This window comes from Mauremys mutica, chromosome 13 (genome assembly GCF_020497125.1).
Source record: "Mauremys mutica isolate MM-2020 ecotype Southern chromosome 13, ASM2049712v1, whole genome shotgun sequence".
NCBI lineage: Eukaryota > Metazoa > Chordata > Testudines > Geoemydidae > Mauremys > Mauremys mutica.
In genome coordinates, this window is record NC_059084.1 from 48273668 (window position 1) to 48294004 (window position 20337).

Here is a 20337-nt window from a genome sequence, read left to right on the forward strand (position 1 = left end):
TTTTGCAGGATCACAAACCGGTTTTCGTGTCACTGTGTGTCCTCGCACAGTATTAGCGCGGGCGGTGTCCTCGGGCTTCAGGGCCGGTCATTTGCAGATACAGCTCACTCTTGGGATTAACCCGGGAGATGGTGAAATCGGCCTTTCACTGAATCAAGGTATTGTATATCCCACCCCCAGCGCTGATGAGATAAGCCGAAGAACCCATTACTAGTCCTTTGCCAGGAGCCTGTCGGACCCATCTCATGTAATAGCTGCTGAAGTCGATACCCGGAGGCTTTGCAGGAGACGGCGGAGAGAGTCTCCGGCTTTTTTCAACATTCCCCTGCGGACTCCACCAGCTGCACCTGGGACCGGACACCTGAGAATAACAGACAGGCCAGTTAATATCAGGTATAAAAACAGCGGTAACACAATATTCTTCTAATTCTGCCAGTTATTCAGAGGAGGAAAATATCTTCCAAAGCGGCTACAGCGAAAATTACAAGGAGCAAAAATCCCATTTTCCCGAGTGCTGGAGAGGAAAGTTCTCAGGAACTGGCTGGTCACTGCACAGACCCAGGGGCTGCGGATTGTGTCTCCGGGTGCAGCCTGGGCAGAGAGAGGCACAGATTTAAACAGGCAACTGTCTCTCTTATTTGCATGTCCCCGCTTTATAAGAGACACACACTCCTGCTGCCAGTGATCTGACTGATTCACCCTGGGTCTCCGGGTGGGGAGTCAGACTGTCCCGTCCTGTGTGTCTGTGCAGCGCCGGGCACAGGGCGCTGGTCCTGCTGACACTTTCGGACCCCTGGGAGGAATGACCAGCTCCCCGCAGTGACTGTATTTCCTCACCTGGGAACTGAGGTCCTGGCTATTGTGAGGTGTTATTGGCCTGGGGGTGACTCAGCTCTGGAGCCCCGTTCCAGGAGCACAAGGGCCATGCAACGTGCGGTGGGGGGGGGGTCAGAGTCTGGCGAGGGCTCGTGTCCTAGGGATCCATTGGCTAAACCACACACTGGAGAGGGAAGATTCCCCATGGCGTGGGGGGGGGATTGGGGACGGAAGCCCCTTTCCCTTCCCGGCAGTGACCGGCTAGCAAGCCTGGCTCGTGCTTTGGCCAGGTCTGGGGCCCGCCTGCGGGTGCAGGTGGAAGAAGCGGGGGGGGCGGGGGCGAAGCGGGAGTCTGAGGGCAGAATTAAGGTTTCGCCGTGGACCCTCTCTGGTATTAATGGGCCGAGAGCGGCGTGTCTGGGAATGTTTCTTTAGGGGCAGTGCGAAGGAGGATCCGAGCTACAGTGAAGGAAGATGATCCTGCGGGCTGATATTTATATTCGTGTTTCTATCCTGTTCCCAGTCACAGGCCACTTCCCATTTACACTCGGTTGTAAACTCGGTGGGACTGAGAGAGGGTTTTATGGTCTGTGTATGTACCGTGCTTAGGACTATGGGAGCCCAGACTGTAATTAGGAACATAAGAAGGGCCAGACTGGGTCAGCCCAAAGGTGCATCCCACCCAGTGTCCTGTCTCCGACAGTGGCCAGTGCCAGGTGCCCCAGAGGGAATGAACAGAACAGGCGCTAGGATAGAGGTGGGCAAACTACAGCCCGTGGGCCAGATCCAGCCACCCAATGGCAGATTTACCATGGAGCCACTGGCGTCATGGAGCCGGGCCCGCACTCAAGGGGGACCCGGTCCAGGCCACTCTTCTGAGCCCCCCCCTCTCCTGCGGGGGGCAGAAGCTTGGTGCTCCTGGCACTGAGGCTCCTGCTGCAGTAGGGCAGCCAAGCTCCCCCTCCGCTGCCTCCTCTCACAGCTTGCTGCGTTCCCGCCTTCCCCCTGCCGGCTGTCGATCAGCTGTTTGTTTGCGGGCGGGCGAGGGTGAGCACAGCCGCAGCACGCTCACCTGGGGAGAGGAGGCGGAGAAGAGGCGGGGCGGGGCCTTGGGGAGGGGGGTGGATCGAGCAGACCTACTCTGACTGCAGGGCTGCAGGTCAGGCTGAAAAAGAAGGTGCTGCCCAGCTCCCGGGACTTTGCAGCTGGACACCCGCTTCTGGGTCCTAGTGCTGGTTGAGCTCCCTTCTGTGTGCCGGGAGCCACCCTTCGTCTTGTACAACAGTGAGTGCCCGTGGTGGGGCAGGGGGGCAGAGGCAGCGGGGAAGGAAGGGGGTGGGATGGGGAGGAGATGGAGTGGTGGAGAAGGGGCATGGGATGGGGAAGAGAAGGGGATAGAGCAGGATCGGCAACTTCGGCACACAGACCGCCAGGGTGAGCCCCCTGTTGGGCCGGGCCAGTTTGTTTACTTGCCACATCCACAGGTTCGGCAGATTGTGGCTCCAGGCCAACGGGGGCTGCAGGATGAGGGATGTGCTGGCTGCAGCTTCTCGCAGCCCCCATTGGCCTGGAGCAGCAAACCACAGCCAGTGGGAGCCGCAATCTGCCGGACCTGTGGACACGGCAAGTAAACAAACCAGCCTGGCCATCCAGGGGGCTTACCCTGATGGGCCATGTGCTGAAGGTTACTGATCCCTGGGATAGGGGAAAGGGGGGTCCAGCATGTGGATCCCCTTGGCAGCAGCTGGGGCTCCTGTTAAGCAGGCCCATCAAACCCTCACCCTGACAAGCCCCACCTCCCCTGCATCTTGTACCACGCTGATGAGCCCCTGGATACCCACCCCACTGACCCCCAACCACCTACACCTAGACCCCCACCCAAATGAACCCTGTAGATAAATCTCTGTATTAAGCATCGTCACATAACTTTCATATGACTTTGTATCATGCCTCTTCGTATAACCGGTATTAATCTATTTTCATACAACTTTGTATCAAGTCCTTTGCTATAGGGACTTTGTATCTGAGAAAACTTTGTGCTAAGCCCTGGTGAAACGTATAGCCCCCATGGATAGTTAAACTAGAAGAAAAATGACTTTTTGCTGGGAGTAGAATAAGATTCCCCCTCCCCACACTCCCTTAATCAATTGCCGTGTTGAATGAATGAGGTGTGAATGAGCAAGGCGATGAAGGCAGCACCTCCAGACAGCTGGTTGGAGAGGGGATGGAAGCCAGCCCCAGGGACAGTCAAACTTGTCTAGTGGGCTCACTGAAGACGAGCAGACGGTTGATGGCCTCAGGCGGGCGAAGGGGGGTTGAGAATCAAGCAACTTCTTTTGGAATCACCTTCTTTGAACGGTATTTGGGACAAACACCCAGAAGGAAGCAGCACAAAAGGACCAACGGACACAAATTTTGAATCTGGTGCAGATTTGCATGACAGGGAAGCTGCTATAAATGTGAGGTGTCTTGCAGAGGACCCTGGGTCTTGTCAACATGGGAGCATTGATCCAGATTGGGAGAAGCCTGGCTCCACCCCACCCCCCATCTAACTCACCTGGCTAGTGAAGTTAAGGGAAGCAACTAGTTGGTAACAACAACAAGACAGAGTGTTTGTGTGTTTGTATGTGATGCATGAGTGTAATATAGATCATATGCATAGGATACAGTGTTGATTGATACATGTATTACCAATGAATGTGACGTTTGCCTTATTCCCCCTGAAAAGATCCTGTGCAGCACTTTAAGTACAACAACCCCACCTCCCCTGCCCTCAGATCCCTCCCCCTGTGAGCTCCAACACTTTCACTTGGTCCCCCCTGCAGACTCCCATTGCCCCTGCACCTGGCACCTCCCTGTGCATCCAGATCCCCCACTGAGCTGCCTGCACCCAGACTGCCCCCTTACCTCCCCCCCCAGAACCATCTTATCCCTATCTAGATACCCCCACACTAAGTCCCTCTGTGCTGGGACCCTGCTGCTGGGCTGAGCCTCCCTGCCCATATCTGGGGGTGCCTGGCACAAAAGGGGCAGGGCCCCAGGGTGTTTCTGGGGCAGGCCTGGCCCTTGTGCTGGTCAGGGTCAGGTTCAGCCTCACTGCCAAGTCCCTGTCCGGGGGGTGGGAGAGGCTGCAGGGATCTCCCACCTCAGTGGCCTGAGCTCCCCACTGCCATGGTGAAGCTTCCACATTTATTTATGGTAAAAAAAATAAAACTGCAGAATTTTAAAATATTATGCACAGAAATTGATGCAGAATCCCTCAGGAATATGGGGTGTTGTACCGCCGTGATGGTGGACTGCTGGACAGTAGGGGATCTGCGGGTGGGGGAGCTGGGCAGGGGTATGTTTGTGCAGGGTGCTGTGTAGTTGTGGTGGGATGTGAGGGGAGAGGTCTCTAGGCAGGGGGTGCTGGGCATAGGGATCTGCGGGGGAGAGTCTCTGGGTGAGGGGTCACTGGCATAAGGGGCGGGCACTGGGCCCGGGGCAGTGTGGAAGGGGCATGCTGGCAGCTCAGGGCTGGGTGGGCCAGTGTGAGTCTAGCAGTTTGGGGTTTGTAAACAGTGCCCTTGTGCTGGGCTGAGTGGGGCCACTCCCACCGCCCTGTGCCTCATTGCCCCCAACCGGCCCCTCGCTCTGTGGCCCACCCCCCGTCACATGCCCTATTTCCGCAATGGGGGCCACAAATATGTTTGGCACTCGGCCCACAAAAAGTAAATCCGGCCCTGCAGCCACCAACTGTTTTAATCTGGCCCATTAGCTCCCACTGGGGAGCAGGGCCTGGGGCTTGCCCCACTCTGGTGCTCCAACTGGGGAGCAGGGTCATAGAATCATAGAATCTCAGGGTTGGAAGGGATCTCAGGAGGTATCTAGTCCAACCCCCTGCTCAAAGCAGACCAAACCCAACTAAATCATCCCAGCCTGACCTTAAAAACCTCTAAGGAAGGAGATTCCACCACCTCCCTAGGTAACCCATTCCAGTGCTTCACCACCCTACTAGTGAAAAAGTTTTTCCTAATGTCCAACCTAAACCTCCCCCTCTGCAACTTGAGACCATTACTCCTTGTTCTGTCATCTTCTACCACTGAGAACAGTCTAGGTCCATCCTCTTTGGAACCCCCTTTCAGGTAGTTGAATGCAGCTATCAAATCCCCCCTCATTCTTCTCTTCTGCAGACTAAACAATCCCAGTTCCCTAAGCCTCTCCTCATAGGTCATATGCTCCAGCCCCCTAATGATTTTTGTTGCCCTCCGCTGGACTCTTTCCAAGTTATCCACGTCCTTCTTGTAGTGTGGGGCCCAAAACTGGACACAGTACTCCAAATGAGGCCTCACCAGTGCTGAATAGAGGGGAATGATCACATCCCTCGATCTGCTGGAAATGCCCCTACTTATACAACCCAAAATGCCATTAGCCTTCTTGGCAACAAGGGCACACTGTTGACTCATATTCAGCTTTTCGTCCACCGTAACCCCTAGGTCCTTTTCTGCAGAACTGCTGCCCAGCCATTCGGTCCCTAGTCTGTAGCAGTGCATGGGATTCTTCCGTCCTAAGTGCAGGACTCTGCACTTGTCCTTGTTGAACCTCATCATATTTCTTTTGGCCCAATCCTCTAATTTGTCTAGGTCCCTCTGTATCCTATCCCTACCCTCCAGCATATCAACCACTCCTCCCAGTTTAGTGTCATCTGCAAACTTGTTAAGGGTGCAGTCCACACCATCCTCCAGATCGTTAATGAAGATATTGAACGAAACCGGCCCCAGCACCGATCCTTGGGGCACTCCACTTGATACTGGCTGCCATCTAGACATGGAACCATTGATCACTACCCGTTGAGCCCGACCATCTAGCCAGTTTTCTATCAACCTTACCGTCCATTCATCCAGCCCATATTTCTTCAACTTGCTGGCAAGAATACTGTGGGAGACTGTATCAAAGGCTTTGCTAAAGTCCAGAAATAGCACATCCACTGCTTTCCCCTCATCCACAGAGCCGGTTATCTCATCATAGAAGGCAATTAGGTTAGTCAGGCATGACTTGCCCTTGGTGAATCCATGCTGACTGTTCCTGATCACTTTCCCCTCCTTTAAGTGGTTCAGAATTGATTCCTTGAGGACCTGTTCCATGATTTTTCCAGGGACTGAGGTGAGACTGACTGGCCTGTAGTTCCCTGGATCTTCCTTCTTCCCTTTTTTAAAGATGGGCACTACATTAGCTTTTTTCCAGTCATCCGGGACCTCCCCCGATCACCATGATTTTTCAAAGATAATGGCCAATGGCTCTGCAATATCATCGGCCAACTCCTTTAGCACCCTCGGATGCAGCGCATCCAGCCCCATGGACTTGTGCTCGTCCAGCTTTTCTAAATAGTCCTGAACTACTTCTTTCTCCACAGAGAGCTGGTCACCTCCTCCCCATACCGTGCTGCAGAGTGCAGCTGTCTGGGAGCTGACCTTGTCTGTGAAGACAGAGGCAAAAAAAGCATTGAGTACACTAGCTTTCTCCACATCCTCTGTCACTAGGTTCCCTCCCTCATTTAGCAAGGGGCCCACACTTTCCTTGACTTTCTTCTTGTTGCTAACATACCCGAAGAAACCCTTCTTGTTACTCCTAACATCTCCGGCTAGCTGCAACTCCAAGTGTGATTTGGCCTTCCTAATTTCACTCCTGCATACCTGAGCAATACTTTAATATTCCTCCCTGGTTATTTGTCCAATCTTCCACTTCTTGTAAGCTGTTTTTTTGTGTTTAATACGAGCAAGGATTTCACTGTTAAGCAAGCTGGTCACCTGCCATATTTACTTTTTCTTCCTACACATCGGATGGTTTGTTCCTGCAACCTCAATAAGGATTCTTTAAAATACAGCCAGCTTTCCTCGACTCCTTTCCCCGTCATGTTATTCTCCCAGGGGACCTTGCCCATCAGTTCCCTGAGGGAGTCGAAGTCTGCTTTTCTGAAGTCCAGGGTCTCTGTTCTACTGCTCTCCTTTCTTCCTTGTGTCAGGATCCTGAACTCAACCATCTCATGGTCACTGCCTCCCAGGTTCCCATCCACTATTGCTTCCTCTACTATTTCTTCCCTGTTTGTGAGCAGCAGGTCAAGAAGAGCTTTTCCCCTAGTTGGTTCCTCCAGCACTTGCACCAGGAAATTGTCCCCTATACTTTCCAGAAACTTCCTGGATTGTCTGTGCACTGCTGTATTGCTCTCCCAGCAGATATCGGGGTGATTAAAGTCACCCATGAGAACCAGGGCCTGTGATCTAGCAACTTCTGTTAGTTGCTGGAAGAAAGCCTCGTCCACCTCATCCCCCTGGTCTGGTGGTCTGTAGCAGACTCCCACCACGACATTACCCTTGTTGTTCATACTTCTAAATTTAATCCAGAGACTCTCAGGTTTTTCTGCAGTTTCATACTGGAGCTCTGAGCAGTCATACTGCTCTCTTACATACAACACAACTCCCCCACATTTTCTGCCCTGCCTGTCCTTCCTGAACAGTTTATATCCATCCATGACAGTACTCCAGTCATGTGAGTTATCCCACCAAGTCTCTGTTATTCCAATTACATCATAATTCCTTGACTGTGCCAGGACTTCTAGTTCTCCCTGCTTGTTCCCCAGGCTTCTTGCATTTGTGTATAGGCATGTAAGATAACTCACTGATCGTCCTGCTGTCCCAGAATGGGGCAGGAGCCCTCCCCTCTTGCACTCACCTACTTGTGCTTTCTCCCGATATCCCACTTCCCCACTTACCTCGGGGCTTTGGTCTCCTTCCCCCGGTGAACCTAGTTTAAAGCCCTCCTCACTAGGTTAGCCAGCCTGCTTGCAAAGATGCTCTTCCCTCTCTTCGTGAGGTGGAGCCCATCTCTGCCTAGCATCCTCCTTCTTGGAAGACGGGTCAGGGGTCTGGTTCCTATGCGTAGTGGGGCAGCCCCAGGCTTGATCCCCCCTCCCACCCTCCGAACCCCTCGATCCCAGTCCGAAGCACCCTCCTCCACCCCAAACCCCTCATCCCCAGCCCCACCCCAGAGCCTGCACTCCCTGCCAGAGCCTGAACCCCCCCACCACCTGGCACCCCACTCCCCTGCTCCTCACCCCCTCCCACACCCTGAATTCCTAATTTCTGGCCCCACTCTAGATTTCCATATCCCAATGTAGCCCTCGGGCCAAAAAGGTTGCCCACCCCTGCGCTAGGACCACAAGCAGCACCAAATCTATCACTGCTGAGCATCATCATCAAGATCATTTACTTAGTTAATTATTAATAAGCAATGAAGTGTAGACAGAAGCTTTCTCCTGGTTGTGTTTAAAGAACTTGTGTGACATGAACGTTACCTGTTTCTAAACCATCCCCAGGATTTAATATTGACAGATATAGTAACAAAAACAACAACAAAATATTCCCATTCCCACTGACTTTCAGACAAGTAGCAGCGTTCACGCTGAAACACAGATCTCCATTCCCATGATCACTCATGTTCCCTTTCATATCCCCACCCTCATTCACACACACTGGAGAGAGTGAGAGAGAGAGAGAGAAACGGGGTGGGGTGGAGGGAAATGTTCTCAGGGAATTTTCCATAGACAGTTACACTGAACGATGCTCAGACGATGACGGTGGCAGGGGCGGCTCTAGGAATCCGTCCGCCCCAAGCACGGTGGCACGCTGCGGGAGGCGCGCTGCCGGTTGCCGGTCCCGCGGCTCTGGGGGACCTCTTGCAGATGTGCCTGCTGAGGTCCGCTGGTCCCGGGGCTCCCGTGGAGCTTCTGCAGGCTTAACTGCGGAAGGTCCGCCGGAGCCGACTGCCGCCCTGCCGCGAGCGCTTGGTGTGCTGGGGTCTGGAGCCGGCCCTGGGTGTAAATCCGGAGTAACTTGAGTCTAACAGAAGCAGCTGCGGTGACTTTACACCAGTGGAGGATTTGGCCCCAGGAGCAATTCGCTCCATCCATTGGGTCTGATGTGAACCCCAATTCGCTTGTCCCGTTTACACCGACAGACGCTGTCCTATGAGTCTGAGGGTACGTCTACACTACGGGATTATTCCGAATTTACATAAACCAGTTTAGCAAAACAGATTGTATAAAATCGAGTGCGCGCGGCCACACTAAACACATTAAATCGGTGGTGTGCGTCCATGGTCCGAGGCTAGTGTCGATTTCTGGAGTGTTGCACTGTGGGTAGCTATTCCGTAGCTATCCCATAGTTCCCGCAGCCTCCCCCGCCCCTTGGAATTTCCGGGTTGAGATCCCAGTGCCTGATGGGGCAAAAATCATTGTCGTGGGCGGTTCTGGGTAAATGTCGTCAGTCACTCCTTCCTCTGGGAAAGCAACGGCAGACAAGCATTTTGCGGCTTTTTTCCCTGGATTGCCCTGGCAGATGCCATAGCATGGCAATCATGGAGCCTGTTTTGCCTTTTGTGACTGTCACCGTATGTGTACTAGATGCCGCTGACAGAGGTGATTCAGCAGCGCTACACAGCAGCATGCTTTTGCATGATAGCAGAGATGGTTACCAGCCATTACCATAAATTGGTAATAAGATGATCATGGTTACCAGTCCTTTTGCACTGCACTATTTGCTGCTGTCATAAGTGCCCCTGGCTGAGATTAGCCAGGGGTGCAAAAGCCAAAATTGGGAATGACTCTGTAAGTCAATTCCTCCTTTTTGGTATCTAAAAATAGAATCAGTCCTGCCTAGAATATGGGCAAGTGTACTAGAGAACCACTGTATCATAGAACCAGAGAGCACACCTGCTCTGTGTCAGATCCTGCAGAAATTATGAGCTGTATGCTATTCACAGGGGGTTGCTCCTGCAACAACCCCACCTGTTGATTCCATTCTTCCCCCAGCCTTCCTGGGCTACCGTAGCATTGTCCTCCCACGTGTGTGATGAAGTAATAAAGAATGCAGGAATAACACACAGTGACTAGTTAGTGAGAAGTGAGTGGAAGGCAGCCTCCAGCTGCTATGATAGTCCAGACAGGATATTAAGGAGTGTGGAGGAGAAGAGCCCAGCATCCCTCTGCTAGTCCAGGGGCAATTGAATCTTTTCTTTACACATGAAGGGTGGGGGCTGATGGAGCTCAGGCCCCTGTTGCTATGATGAGGACAGTTACCAGCCATACTGTACCATCTACCAGGAAAAATTAGGGCCAGGCACCCTTGATAGACCTCACGGATGGTAGTCTGCATAGTTACCACTCCTTTTGCACTGCCCTATATACCAATAGGCTGATGATGATGACAGATATCAGTCTTATTGTACCATCAGCCACCCATGGTGGGGGGAAGCAAGGATGTTGGTGTTGTGTGCTGCAGCATCGCATCTATCTGCAGCATTCAGTAAAGATAGGGTGACATGTAAAAGAGTCGAGAGGATTGTTTTCCCTTTCACTTCTGGGGGCGGGTGGGGGGGTGCGTAAATTGCCGAGCTATGCCCTGACCCACCGCGGACACTGTTTTTGACCCTAGAAGCATTTGGAGCTCAGCCAAGAATACAAATACTTTTCAGAGACTGCAGGAACTGTGGGATAGCTTGAGTCCTCCAGTCCATGAGTGTCCATTTGATTCTTTGGCTTTCTGTTACGCTTGTCATGCAGCAGTGTGCTGAGTCCCTGCTGTGGCGTCTGTCTGGAGATTTTTAAAAAATGCTTTGGAATTTTGTCTTCTGTAACGGAGCTCTGATAGAACAGATTTGCCTGCCCATACAGCGATCACATCCGTACGGTCCATGCTGGAGCTCTTTTTGGATTTTGATTTCGGACTGCATCGCCACCCGTGCTGATCGGAGCTCCACGCTGGGCAAACAGGAAATATTCAAAAGTTTGCGGGGCTTTTCCTGTCTACCTGGCCACTGCATCCGAGTTCAGATTGCTGTCCAGAGTGGTCAGTGATGCACTGTGGGATACCACCCGGAGGCCAATACCGTTGATTTGCGGCCACACTAACCCTAATCCTATATGGAAATTCTGATATCAGCGCTACTCCTCATAGGGCTAGTCTACACTTACCTGCCGGGTCGACGCGATGAGTTCGACTTCTCGGAGTTCGAACTATCGCGTCTAATCTGGACACGATAGTTCGAACTCCCCGCGTGCTCCGGTCGACTCCGGAACTCCACCACTGCAAACGGCAGTGGCGGAGTCAACCTTGGAGCCGCGGACTTCGATCCCACGGCGTCTGGATGGGTAAGTAGTTCGAACTAGGGTACTTTGAGTTCAGCTACGCTATTCCCATAGCTGAACTTGCATACCCTAGTTCGACCCCCGCCCTTAGTGTAGACCTGCCCTCATTAGGGAGGAGTACAGAAACCGGTTTAAAGAGCCCTTTATATCGATATAAAGGGCCTCTTAGTGTGGACGGGTGTGGCATTAAATCGGTTTAATGCTCCTAAAACCTCCAAGGCATGTCCTGGGCAGCTTCTGTTGTATATTGACCTGGGTGTGTGGCTGATCCTGCCTCACCGGGGTGTACTGAGGATAGATGCGATAAAAAGTATGAGGTGCTCAGATATGATGGTGACTGAGGGAGGGCAGACAGATGTGTATCTAAGACAAAAAAATCTGTTAGTCTGGGTGTGCTGAAAAGATCACTGACATGAATGGAATGGGTGCGGCCTCCCTTGCCTTCATTTGACCCTGGGCTCTTCCCCGATGCAGCAACTGCTGGATATTCCTTCCCATGAGAAAACAGCTGGTCGAGGGACTTGATTAACTTGGGCAAAAAATGTCTAGTATAAGGAAAACATCTCACATTATTTTAGAGCCTGACGCAAAACCCTTCCCAACGCCATAGAAACCTTCCTCTTGAGAGCAACGTGAGCTGTGTCAGGCCCTGTGTTCATAACCCTGAGTCCGCAAAATTGTTAGTTGTTTCTTGAAATGTCAATTGTAGATGTCTTTACAAGTGGCAATGGACTGATCACTAGAACAGAGCTAATTAGATGAAAAAGATGCTTCCTTCAGAAGATCAGGAGCTGTGACTTAAAGAAGAAAACTCTGGGAGCTTGCAGATTAGTAGAAGAATCCTGGGCAGATTCATTGGTGTGGGTAAAATACCAAATCTGACTGACTATAATGAGTATTGGCGAAGGATTTTGCCCAATATTAGTGAGGGCCTGAGCCTGTCAAAGACTCACTGTCATTTCCGCATGAGCTGGGTGAGATGAAAACTATTTCCTGCACAGTTGCTTTCTTCCAGACGTTGCCGAGCGTTTTACAAAGGACATAAGCCGCATTATCCCCAATTTTTGTCCAAGGGGAAACTGAGGCATGTGGAAATGACGTGATTTGCTCAAGATCACCAAAGAAATAAGTGGCAGACCAGGAAATAAATTCCCAGCTGTGCTGAGTCTCTGTTTGGTGCTGAGCACTATGGGAAAGCGATCTATGGACATCCGCCATGCACTGCACAGTAACGGGTAGATAAAGGCAGCCAAGCGGGTTTCTGATGCTCAGTGTTAGTACTACTAAGGTCTGAAAACTTCTTCTTCTTCTAGGAAAATTGGAGAAAGTATATTGAACTCTGTCTAGCAATGCTGGATTAGCAGGCAGAATTATTATTTAGCAGTATTATACCAGCATCTTAAAAATTGTGGAATTTGGTGGTCAGGATCCCCTCTGTTGTTCTGAAACTCGAAGCCCAAAAGCTGCCTTGGTGCGGGACTCAGCTCAGTCATGCAGTGAGTATTATCTCCCGGGTGAGAGGCAGTGTGCTCAGATGCCGGGCTCAGTTTCCTTTAGGGGTGGACGAACCTTTGCAGAGGCTGGTTTGTAAAATCTGAGTGGTGGGGCTGGAGGGTCCTTAAGGAAGACAGCAGCTCACTGGATCTGTGAGTGGCACCATGGGTTATATAAGGCCGGGGAAGATTTGTCCCATGTTACTGAATCATAGAGAAATACCTAAACACCGGCTAATATTTTCTCCCACCAGACGGGTTATTCACAATGTGATGTACTAGTCAGCATAAGGGTGTCACTGTCTGTTCCCTACATCTGCCTGGAATGATCACTGCCAGCCACAATAGCAAGCTCAGCTTCATTTCTCTCCTCGCACGCTGCTCTCTCTAGTTCTTTCCCTCGGTGTATGTTTTCTGGGGTGTGAGTGACGTTATTTAAGATGGAATTTTCAGGGGAGGGTTCTAGGAATTGATACATTAAGGGCAAAGATCACAAGGGGACATGGCTGTTGCAAGGCTATTTCACTTGCTATAAGTAATTAAAGGAACCGGGGAGACTGGCTGGATCCCCTGACGCTCACTCGGCGTATGGGGCTCTCCAGACCTTGTACTCCCCGGCACGTACTACAGGAGGTGAAGGCCACTTTGCTGCCCGCTGCTCGGGCCTACCTCGACTGGGTCCTGCACAAGGGCACGCCCCGCCCGCCCCCCACCCCGAGCCCTCCGGACCTTTTCATCGGGCCCCTGCCCCGTGGACCTGACCGGCCGTTCCGCCCCTTCTCCGCAAGCCAGCTGCACGAACTGCAACCGGTCCGCTTCCAAACCGCGACGAGGAAACATCTCTACCTGCTCGTGCTCCACACCCTTCACTTCCTCACCCTTGTGTCCCATCCTGACACAAAGTGGTGGGACCTTCTGCCACCTCTTGAGGGTGAGGATCCCCAGTGGGCCAGCCTCTACTCCACCCTGGTCCTGAGGCCCACCAGGGATATCAGTTGGTGGCTCCTTCATGGGGCCATGAGCACAGGTGTGTACTTGGCGCGGTTTACCCCTGTCCCAGACACCTGCCCCTTCTGCGGCGCGAGGGAGACCCTGGTGCACGTTTACTTAGAGTGCGCCAGGTTGCAGCCCCTATACCGGCTCCTCACCAATATACTGTTGCATTTCTGGCTGCACTTTTCCCCTCACCTCCTTCTCCATGCACTCCCTATCCGTGGCCCCACGAAGTCGCGGGACCTCCTGGTCAACCTCCTCCTTGCCCTGGCCAAACTGGCCATCTACGCAACCAGGGAGAGGCGGTTGGCCAATGGAGACTCCTGTGACTGTGGGGCTTGTTTCCAATCCTCTGTCCGTTCACGTATCCGGGCGGAGTTCCTCTGGGCGGCGTCCGCTGGCTCCCTTGACGCCTTCGAGGAGCAGTGGGCACTGTCCGGGGCTCTCTGCTCGGTGTCCCCGTCAGGCTCCCTCCTTTTGACCCTCTGACCGCACTCCTGTCCCTGTTCTTTCATTAGTTGCCCCTGAAATCAGTTGGGTTCTGAGGTCCTGTAGATCCTCCCCTTAGGCTGGGGGGGGGGATCCTTTAGCAGTGGAGGGGCTTCTGCCCTCCCACTTCCCGGAACCCAATAGGTATAAGTAATTAAGGACTCATTAGAGCAGGGACTTGAGTCTCCTCCTGAGTCCCAGAGACTGTCCTGACCCCCGGGCTGTGCAGTGACTCGCTTTCCTGCTCTCTCTGCCCAGCACATCTCCCCGCCAGGCGCCTAGGGGATTTCGGTGCCTACAGGGGGCCGGCTTTGAAGGTCTCGGTGGCATGTCCGATTTGGGCACATAAGGCGGCAGGTAGGTGCTGAATTCACCTTGTGGATCTAGCCCTGAACACACATCGAATGAAAGCCCCTGGCAGGTCGCTCTCCAGCGCCCGTAGGCTCCTTCCAGAATTCAAACCTGTCTGCCCGGGCTGCGGTTTTCTAGCGCTCCCGAGGGGTTAGAATAGGCATGAGGTGTCCGTATCTCTAGGGCAGGCTGGAAACCCTCCGCCTGGCTTTACTTTAACGGCCTCGCTTTAATGTCGGAAAGGCGGGGAGGGGCGGAGCGAGGGGCACAGAGCGTGTCGGGCACAAGGGGAAGCTGCGGGCTGGTCTCTGCTAACAGGGCGGTGAGTCCGTGTCTGTGTCTGTGTCTGTGTGGGGGAGTCACAGGCAGGCAGCTGCGGACCGGAGTTTTCTCGCTCACGGTCTCTGCGCTGCGAGCTGTAGAACTGCAGCGCCCCCCAGCGGAGAGTTTGTGCTTAGCCAGCGAGGGCAGGTTTCTGTCTGAGCTCAGCCCGGCTTCCCCGCACTGTGTGTCTCTCGCACAGTGATACCGGGCGGTGTCCTCGGGCTTCAGGCCGGTCATGTCCAAATGCACCAGGTTGTTGGAATCGTCCCTGGAGATGGTGAATCGGCCTTTCACTGAGTCTGCGTAGTAATAGCGGTTCCATACTTCCCGGTAAGTGCTTGAAACCCACTCCAGCCCCTTCCCGGGAGCCTGCCGGACCCAGCTCATCCCGTAGCTGCTGATGGTGAACCCGGAGGCTTTGCAGGAGAGGCGGAGAGAGTCTCCGGGCTTTTTCACATCCCCTCCGGACTCCACCAGCTGCACCTGGGACCGGACACCTGGGAATAGAGAGATAATGTAATTCGCATTAGTATTAAGAGTAACAATAGACTGTTCCCCTGCCCCGCGAATGGGTGCGAGGGGAGAAAATACCTTCCAAAGCCACTGCAAGGAGCAGTACATGGAGCCAGAGCCTCATTGTCCCGGATGCTGGAGGGGAAAGTTCGCAGGGACTGGCTGGTCACTGCACAGACCCAGGGGCTGCGGATTGTGTCTCTGGCTGCAGCCTGGGCAGAGACAGAGACAGATTTAAACAGGAAACTGTCACCCTGATTTGCATATCCCGCTCCTTATAACACACGCACAAACTCCTTCCCTGGCTGATCTCATTTCTCGCCCTCCGGTTCCAGGAGAAGGGGGAGATTTGTGCCAACGTGTGTAGCGCTGCGACCCAAATCCCATCAAATCCAAGGGGATTTTTGTTAGCGGCTGGGATCACATCAGGCCCCATGTGTTTCTCTGGAGTCCTGCACAATGGGAACCTGGTCCTGGAATGCTCCGGAAAGGGGCTGGCAGAGCAGGAGGAGAGGAAGGAAGGAGGGGGGGGGGGGATTGTAGCATAAAAGAGAGAAAGGAAGAAAGGAAGCTGCAGTCCTGGCAATGACAGTCAAGGGCTTCTAGGCCACCTATCAATCACCATCATCTTCATCCTCCTCCTCCTCCTCATCATCATCTTTGGCGCATTCTCAAACTTTACCAGCAAATATTTTATATAATCGTTCTGGATAGTTCCTCATCTCTGGCAAGGGGACAGCAGCATCTCCCTGTCTCACAGCGGTATTGTGAAAGCAACTACATTAAACATTGTGAGGAGCTAATATATTATCTCAATTTGGGGCATACTAGCACCTGCGATAAAATCTCGGAGTCCTGAATCACTGCTATTCAGTTATGATGTTATCGTCAATAATAATAAATAAATAATAATAATTTATTCTTATTGTTGTGATTGGGCCTGGGAGTCATCTTTTGGGCCCCACTAGGCGAAGCCCTGGGCCATCTCCGGACAAACAGATGTTCCTTATCCCAAAGGTTTGTTTGTCAGATATAATTTAGGTTGCATCAGTCCCAGCACGCCGGGAATGTGGGGGTGCTGGACTCAGTGGGGTGGGATAGGATGGATGGAGAAGGTACCTCCCCCGGTGTGTAAGTGTCAGGAGGACGGGTTGGGAAAGCGCCTCCCCAAACATGCCTTCTTGTATGTGTGAACGTCTAAATTAGGTAAATTCCCGGGAACAGGGAAGTGGAGGTGACAGGCAGGGATTGGGAGATTCCCGTTTTCTCTCTTTTCTCCTCTGCAGATTTTGGTGCGTGATCCCCGGTTCCCCGCCAGCAGCGACCTGTTTCTGGAAGCGACAGGGCAGTTACTTGTCTGAGCTCAGCCCGGCTTCGCCTCACTGTGTCTCTCGCACAGTGATACCGGGCGGTGTCCTCGGGCTTCAGGCCGGTCAGTTGCAGATACAGCAGGTTGTTGGGGTTGTCCCTAGAGATGGCGAAGCCTCCCTTGCAGGGCGGTGCGTAGCTGATCGTAGTTGAAATTGGGTGTATTTCCACTATGCACTCCAGTCCCTTCCCAGGGACCTGTCGGACCCAGCTCATCCCGTAGCTGCTGAAGGGGAACCCGGAGGCTTTGCAGGAGAGGCGGAGAGAGTCTCCGGGCTTTTTCACATCCCCTCCGGACTCCACCAGCTGGACCTGAGGTCGGACACCTGCAAACAAAGACACAATGAGATTCCTGCAGACCTGGCTCCCAGTGAGATTGATACAAAACCCGGAGGCTCCCCAGTGTCTTCAGGAAACAGTTGGAATCAGAAGGAAATGTAGCTGGAGTGGCATGTTCCTGAACTTGGGATTCTGCCTGGATAGGTTGTAGATCGTTGATGATGTGCTGGAGAGGTTTTAGCTGGGGGGGGGGGGGGCTGTACGTTATGGCCAGTGGTGTTCTGTTATTTTCTTTGTTGGGCCTGTCCAGTAGTTGGTGATTTCTGGGTACCCATCTCGCTCTGCAGTCTGCTTCCTCCGTTCCCCAGGTGGGTATTATAGTTTTCAGATGTGTATGGATCCACAGCCTTGCTTTAGAAAAATCCAGCATGGAGAGCCTAAAAGGTCTCAGATGGAATAAAAATTGTTAAGGAGTTTGAACAGTCCTATTACCAAGTGGCTGAGCTTGGCCAGCCTGTTGGGGAAACAATGTTGTTGGAACAAGAATGTCACCATGTTGACTCTGTGAGTGAACAGTCCTTGTCAGAGGTTCAGAGCGAAGACTGGGTAGCTGAATCTGCAGATCAGGACAGCTGTGCAGTTAATCTCTTGAGAATAGAGGGGATGGCAGGCAAACTTTCATCTCTAAATACTTTGGATATGTCTTCTAGTCTCTTAGTGGACTTAACATCTGATTCCATGTGGAAACAGAGGTTGATGATGGAAAGAAGAAATAACCTTGGGTCTAACATGCTAGTGAAAATGGATAGTATCTCTGTAAGACAGAGTCCAGCCTTGGAACTGGTATTAGTTAAAAATCTGAAAACTGGTGAACAAACTAGTGTCTGTGTTGATGCAAATTACCTGACAGACAGGCGGGAGAAAGACTTGCCAATAGCCTTTAGCAAAGAGGACACACCCAGCCAGACAATGGATTCTGTTACACAAAAGAGCTCAGATTTTGACCCCCCCCCCAGAACAGGGAGGAAGGGAAAGGCTAAACCTTTCAAATAAAAGCCACTTGTTAACCCTAAAATGCCAAAACCCCAATGGTATTGAGCCAAAGGCATGGCATGACAAAAATGCTTGGAAATGTACACTTGTAATGGATTTAATGTTAATATCAAGGCTAATGTTAACTCTTGTGACTAATGTGTTGCTGATACCAAACACTTTAAAAATGTACAATGTGCCTAATCTTTTGGAAAAACCCTTGAACATGTTGGGAGTGATACATAGGAGCACAGTTTATGTTAAAAGACCTTGTGATACTGATATTTCACAGTTACTGTCTGTAACTAGTCTTGAAACTACTCAGGAGAAAATACATTGCAGACCTAATGTGCTGTATGAAAAGGGAAACTGAGGCACACTACCATATTGCTAACATGGCTAAATGCCAAGATTCCTACACTATGGGGAACATTAATATCTACATTGACTTGATGTTAATTGGGTTCCAAACATTTGTCAGAACTTGTATAAATAAATTAGCTAATTTCATTATCGTATGGCAACGTCAGATGAGACATACAAGAATTATGCTGCAAGAGCAGGTCCAATCCACTATTGGTCTAACCAAGTTTTACCTTGGGTTTGTAATGAAATTCAATCACCTTGTTACTTCCACAATGATCCTTACAAAGAAACATCCTGTTTTAGTAAAACATGATTTTGATAAACCATTTCTGTTATACACTAAGAGCACGTCTACACTGGCAAAATTACAGCACCGGCAGTTACAGCACTGCTCAGAGAGCACCGAAGGAAAACTACTGTTTGTTCACACTGACAGCTGCCTGTGCAATTGCATGTTCACCCTTGTGGCACTTGCAGCGGTGTTTGGAGCGGTGCATTCTGGGCAGCTATTTCACAGAGCATCTCTTCCTCTTCTGCCACTAAGACTTGTGGGAAGGTGTGAGGGGGTCGCGGAGCATCCTGGGTCCAGCCCCAATGCCCTGTGATACATTGCTTCGCATCCCAGCAATCCCTGTGCTTCCGTCTGTGATTAGCAAACAATGGTTTGTGTACTGCATGCCCTGCCTCTTCTGGGCAGCAGGAATGGATCCCGAACTGCTGACCAGTACGCTGCTCACTCTCACTAACACGTACATGTCATGAGTGGCAGTGGAGTTATTCCTTAACCTACAAAGGCAAGAGGAGTGTGACATTAATCTTGCCACGTGGCATTCACAGACATGCTGACCCCAGTGGAATGCTGCTTTTGGGCTTGGGAAAAAAGCACTGAGTGGTGGGATCACATCGTCATGCATGTCTGAGATGACAGGTAGCTGCTGCAGAACTTTCAGATGAGGAAAGCCACATTCAAGGACTGTGTGATGAGCTCACTGTGGCACAAGGACATGAGAATGAGAGCTGCTCTGTCACTGGAGAAGCATGTGGTGATTGCACGGTGGAAACTGGATACTCCAGACTGCTACCGATCAGTCGCTAACCAGTTTGGAGTGGGAAAGTCAGTCATTGGAGTCATATTGATGGAAGTCTGCAGGGCCATTAATTGCATCCTGCTCCAAAAGACCGTGACTCTGGGCAATGTGCATGACCTCATGCCTGGCTTTGCAGAAATGGGCTTCTCTAACTGCAGATGGGCGATAGATGGCACACACATTCCAATTCTGGCACTAGACCACTTAGCCACTGAGTACATTAATCAGAAGGGGTATTTCTCTATGGCTTTCCAGGCACATGTGGATCACCATGGGCATTTCACAGACATTAACGCAGGCTGGTCCGGAGAGGTGCATGATGCACACATCTTTCAGAACACTGGCCTGTTCAGGAAACTGCAGGCAGGGACTTTCTGCCCAGACCAGAAGATCACTGTAGGGGAAGTTGAAATGCCCATTGTGATCCTGGAAGACCCCGCCTACTCCTTAATGCCGTGGCTTGTGAAGCCATACACAAGGCAACTTGACAGCAGCAAGGAGTGGTGCGGTTCAACAACAGGCTGAGCAAGTGCAGAATGAGTGTTGAGTGTACATTTGGCTGTTTAAAAGCCCACTGGCGACCCCTGTATGGGAAGCTGGACCTTGCCGATGACAGTATCTCTATGCTTATAGCTCCGTGCTGTACACTCCATAATATGTATGAAGGGAAGGGTGAAAGCTTCACTCAGGGCTGGACCACTGAGGCTCAGCACCCAGAGGCTGAGTTTGAACAGCCAGAGACCAGGGCTATTAGAGGGGTACAGCACAGGGCCATAAGGCTCAGGGATGCCTTGAGGCAGCAATTTGAAGCTGAAAGCCACTAATATTTGTTGCATGCTCGGGATCGCAGTGCTTGTAATGCTAGGAGGTGACTGGTGCACAGGATGCAAGAAGGGGCCTTAACATAATTGTATGTTGCTTTGCAAGGCTCTTTTCCCTTTCACTTGATAGAATGAAGATTGCTTTCAAACCAACACAATTATTTTATTAAAAGACAACAACCAAAGAGAGAGTCATTGCTGCCCCCGGTAGTGGACGGGAGAAG

At 51.7% G+C, this 20337-nt stretch overlaps 1 gene segment (V, D, J or C); it reads right to left on the reverse strand.

Moving 5' to 3' along the window:
• Window positions 1-1792: 1792 nt before the first annotated feature.
• Window positions 1793-15267, reverse strand: LOC123347523. The segment is given in 2 exon segments: window positions 1793-1888; window positions 14836-15267. Coding segments are annotated over 2 exon segments (528 nt in total).
• Window positions 15268-20337: the final 5070 nt, after the last annotated feature.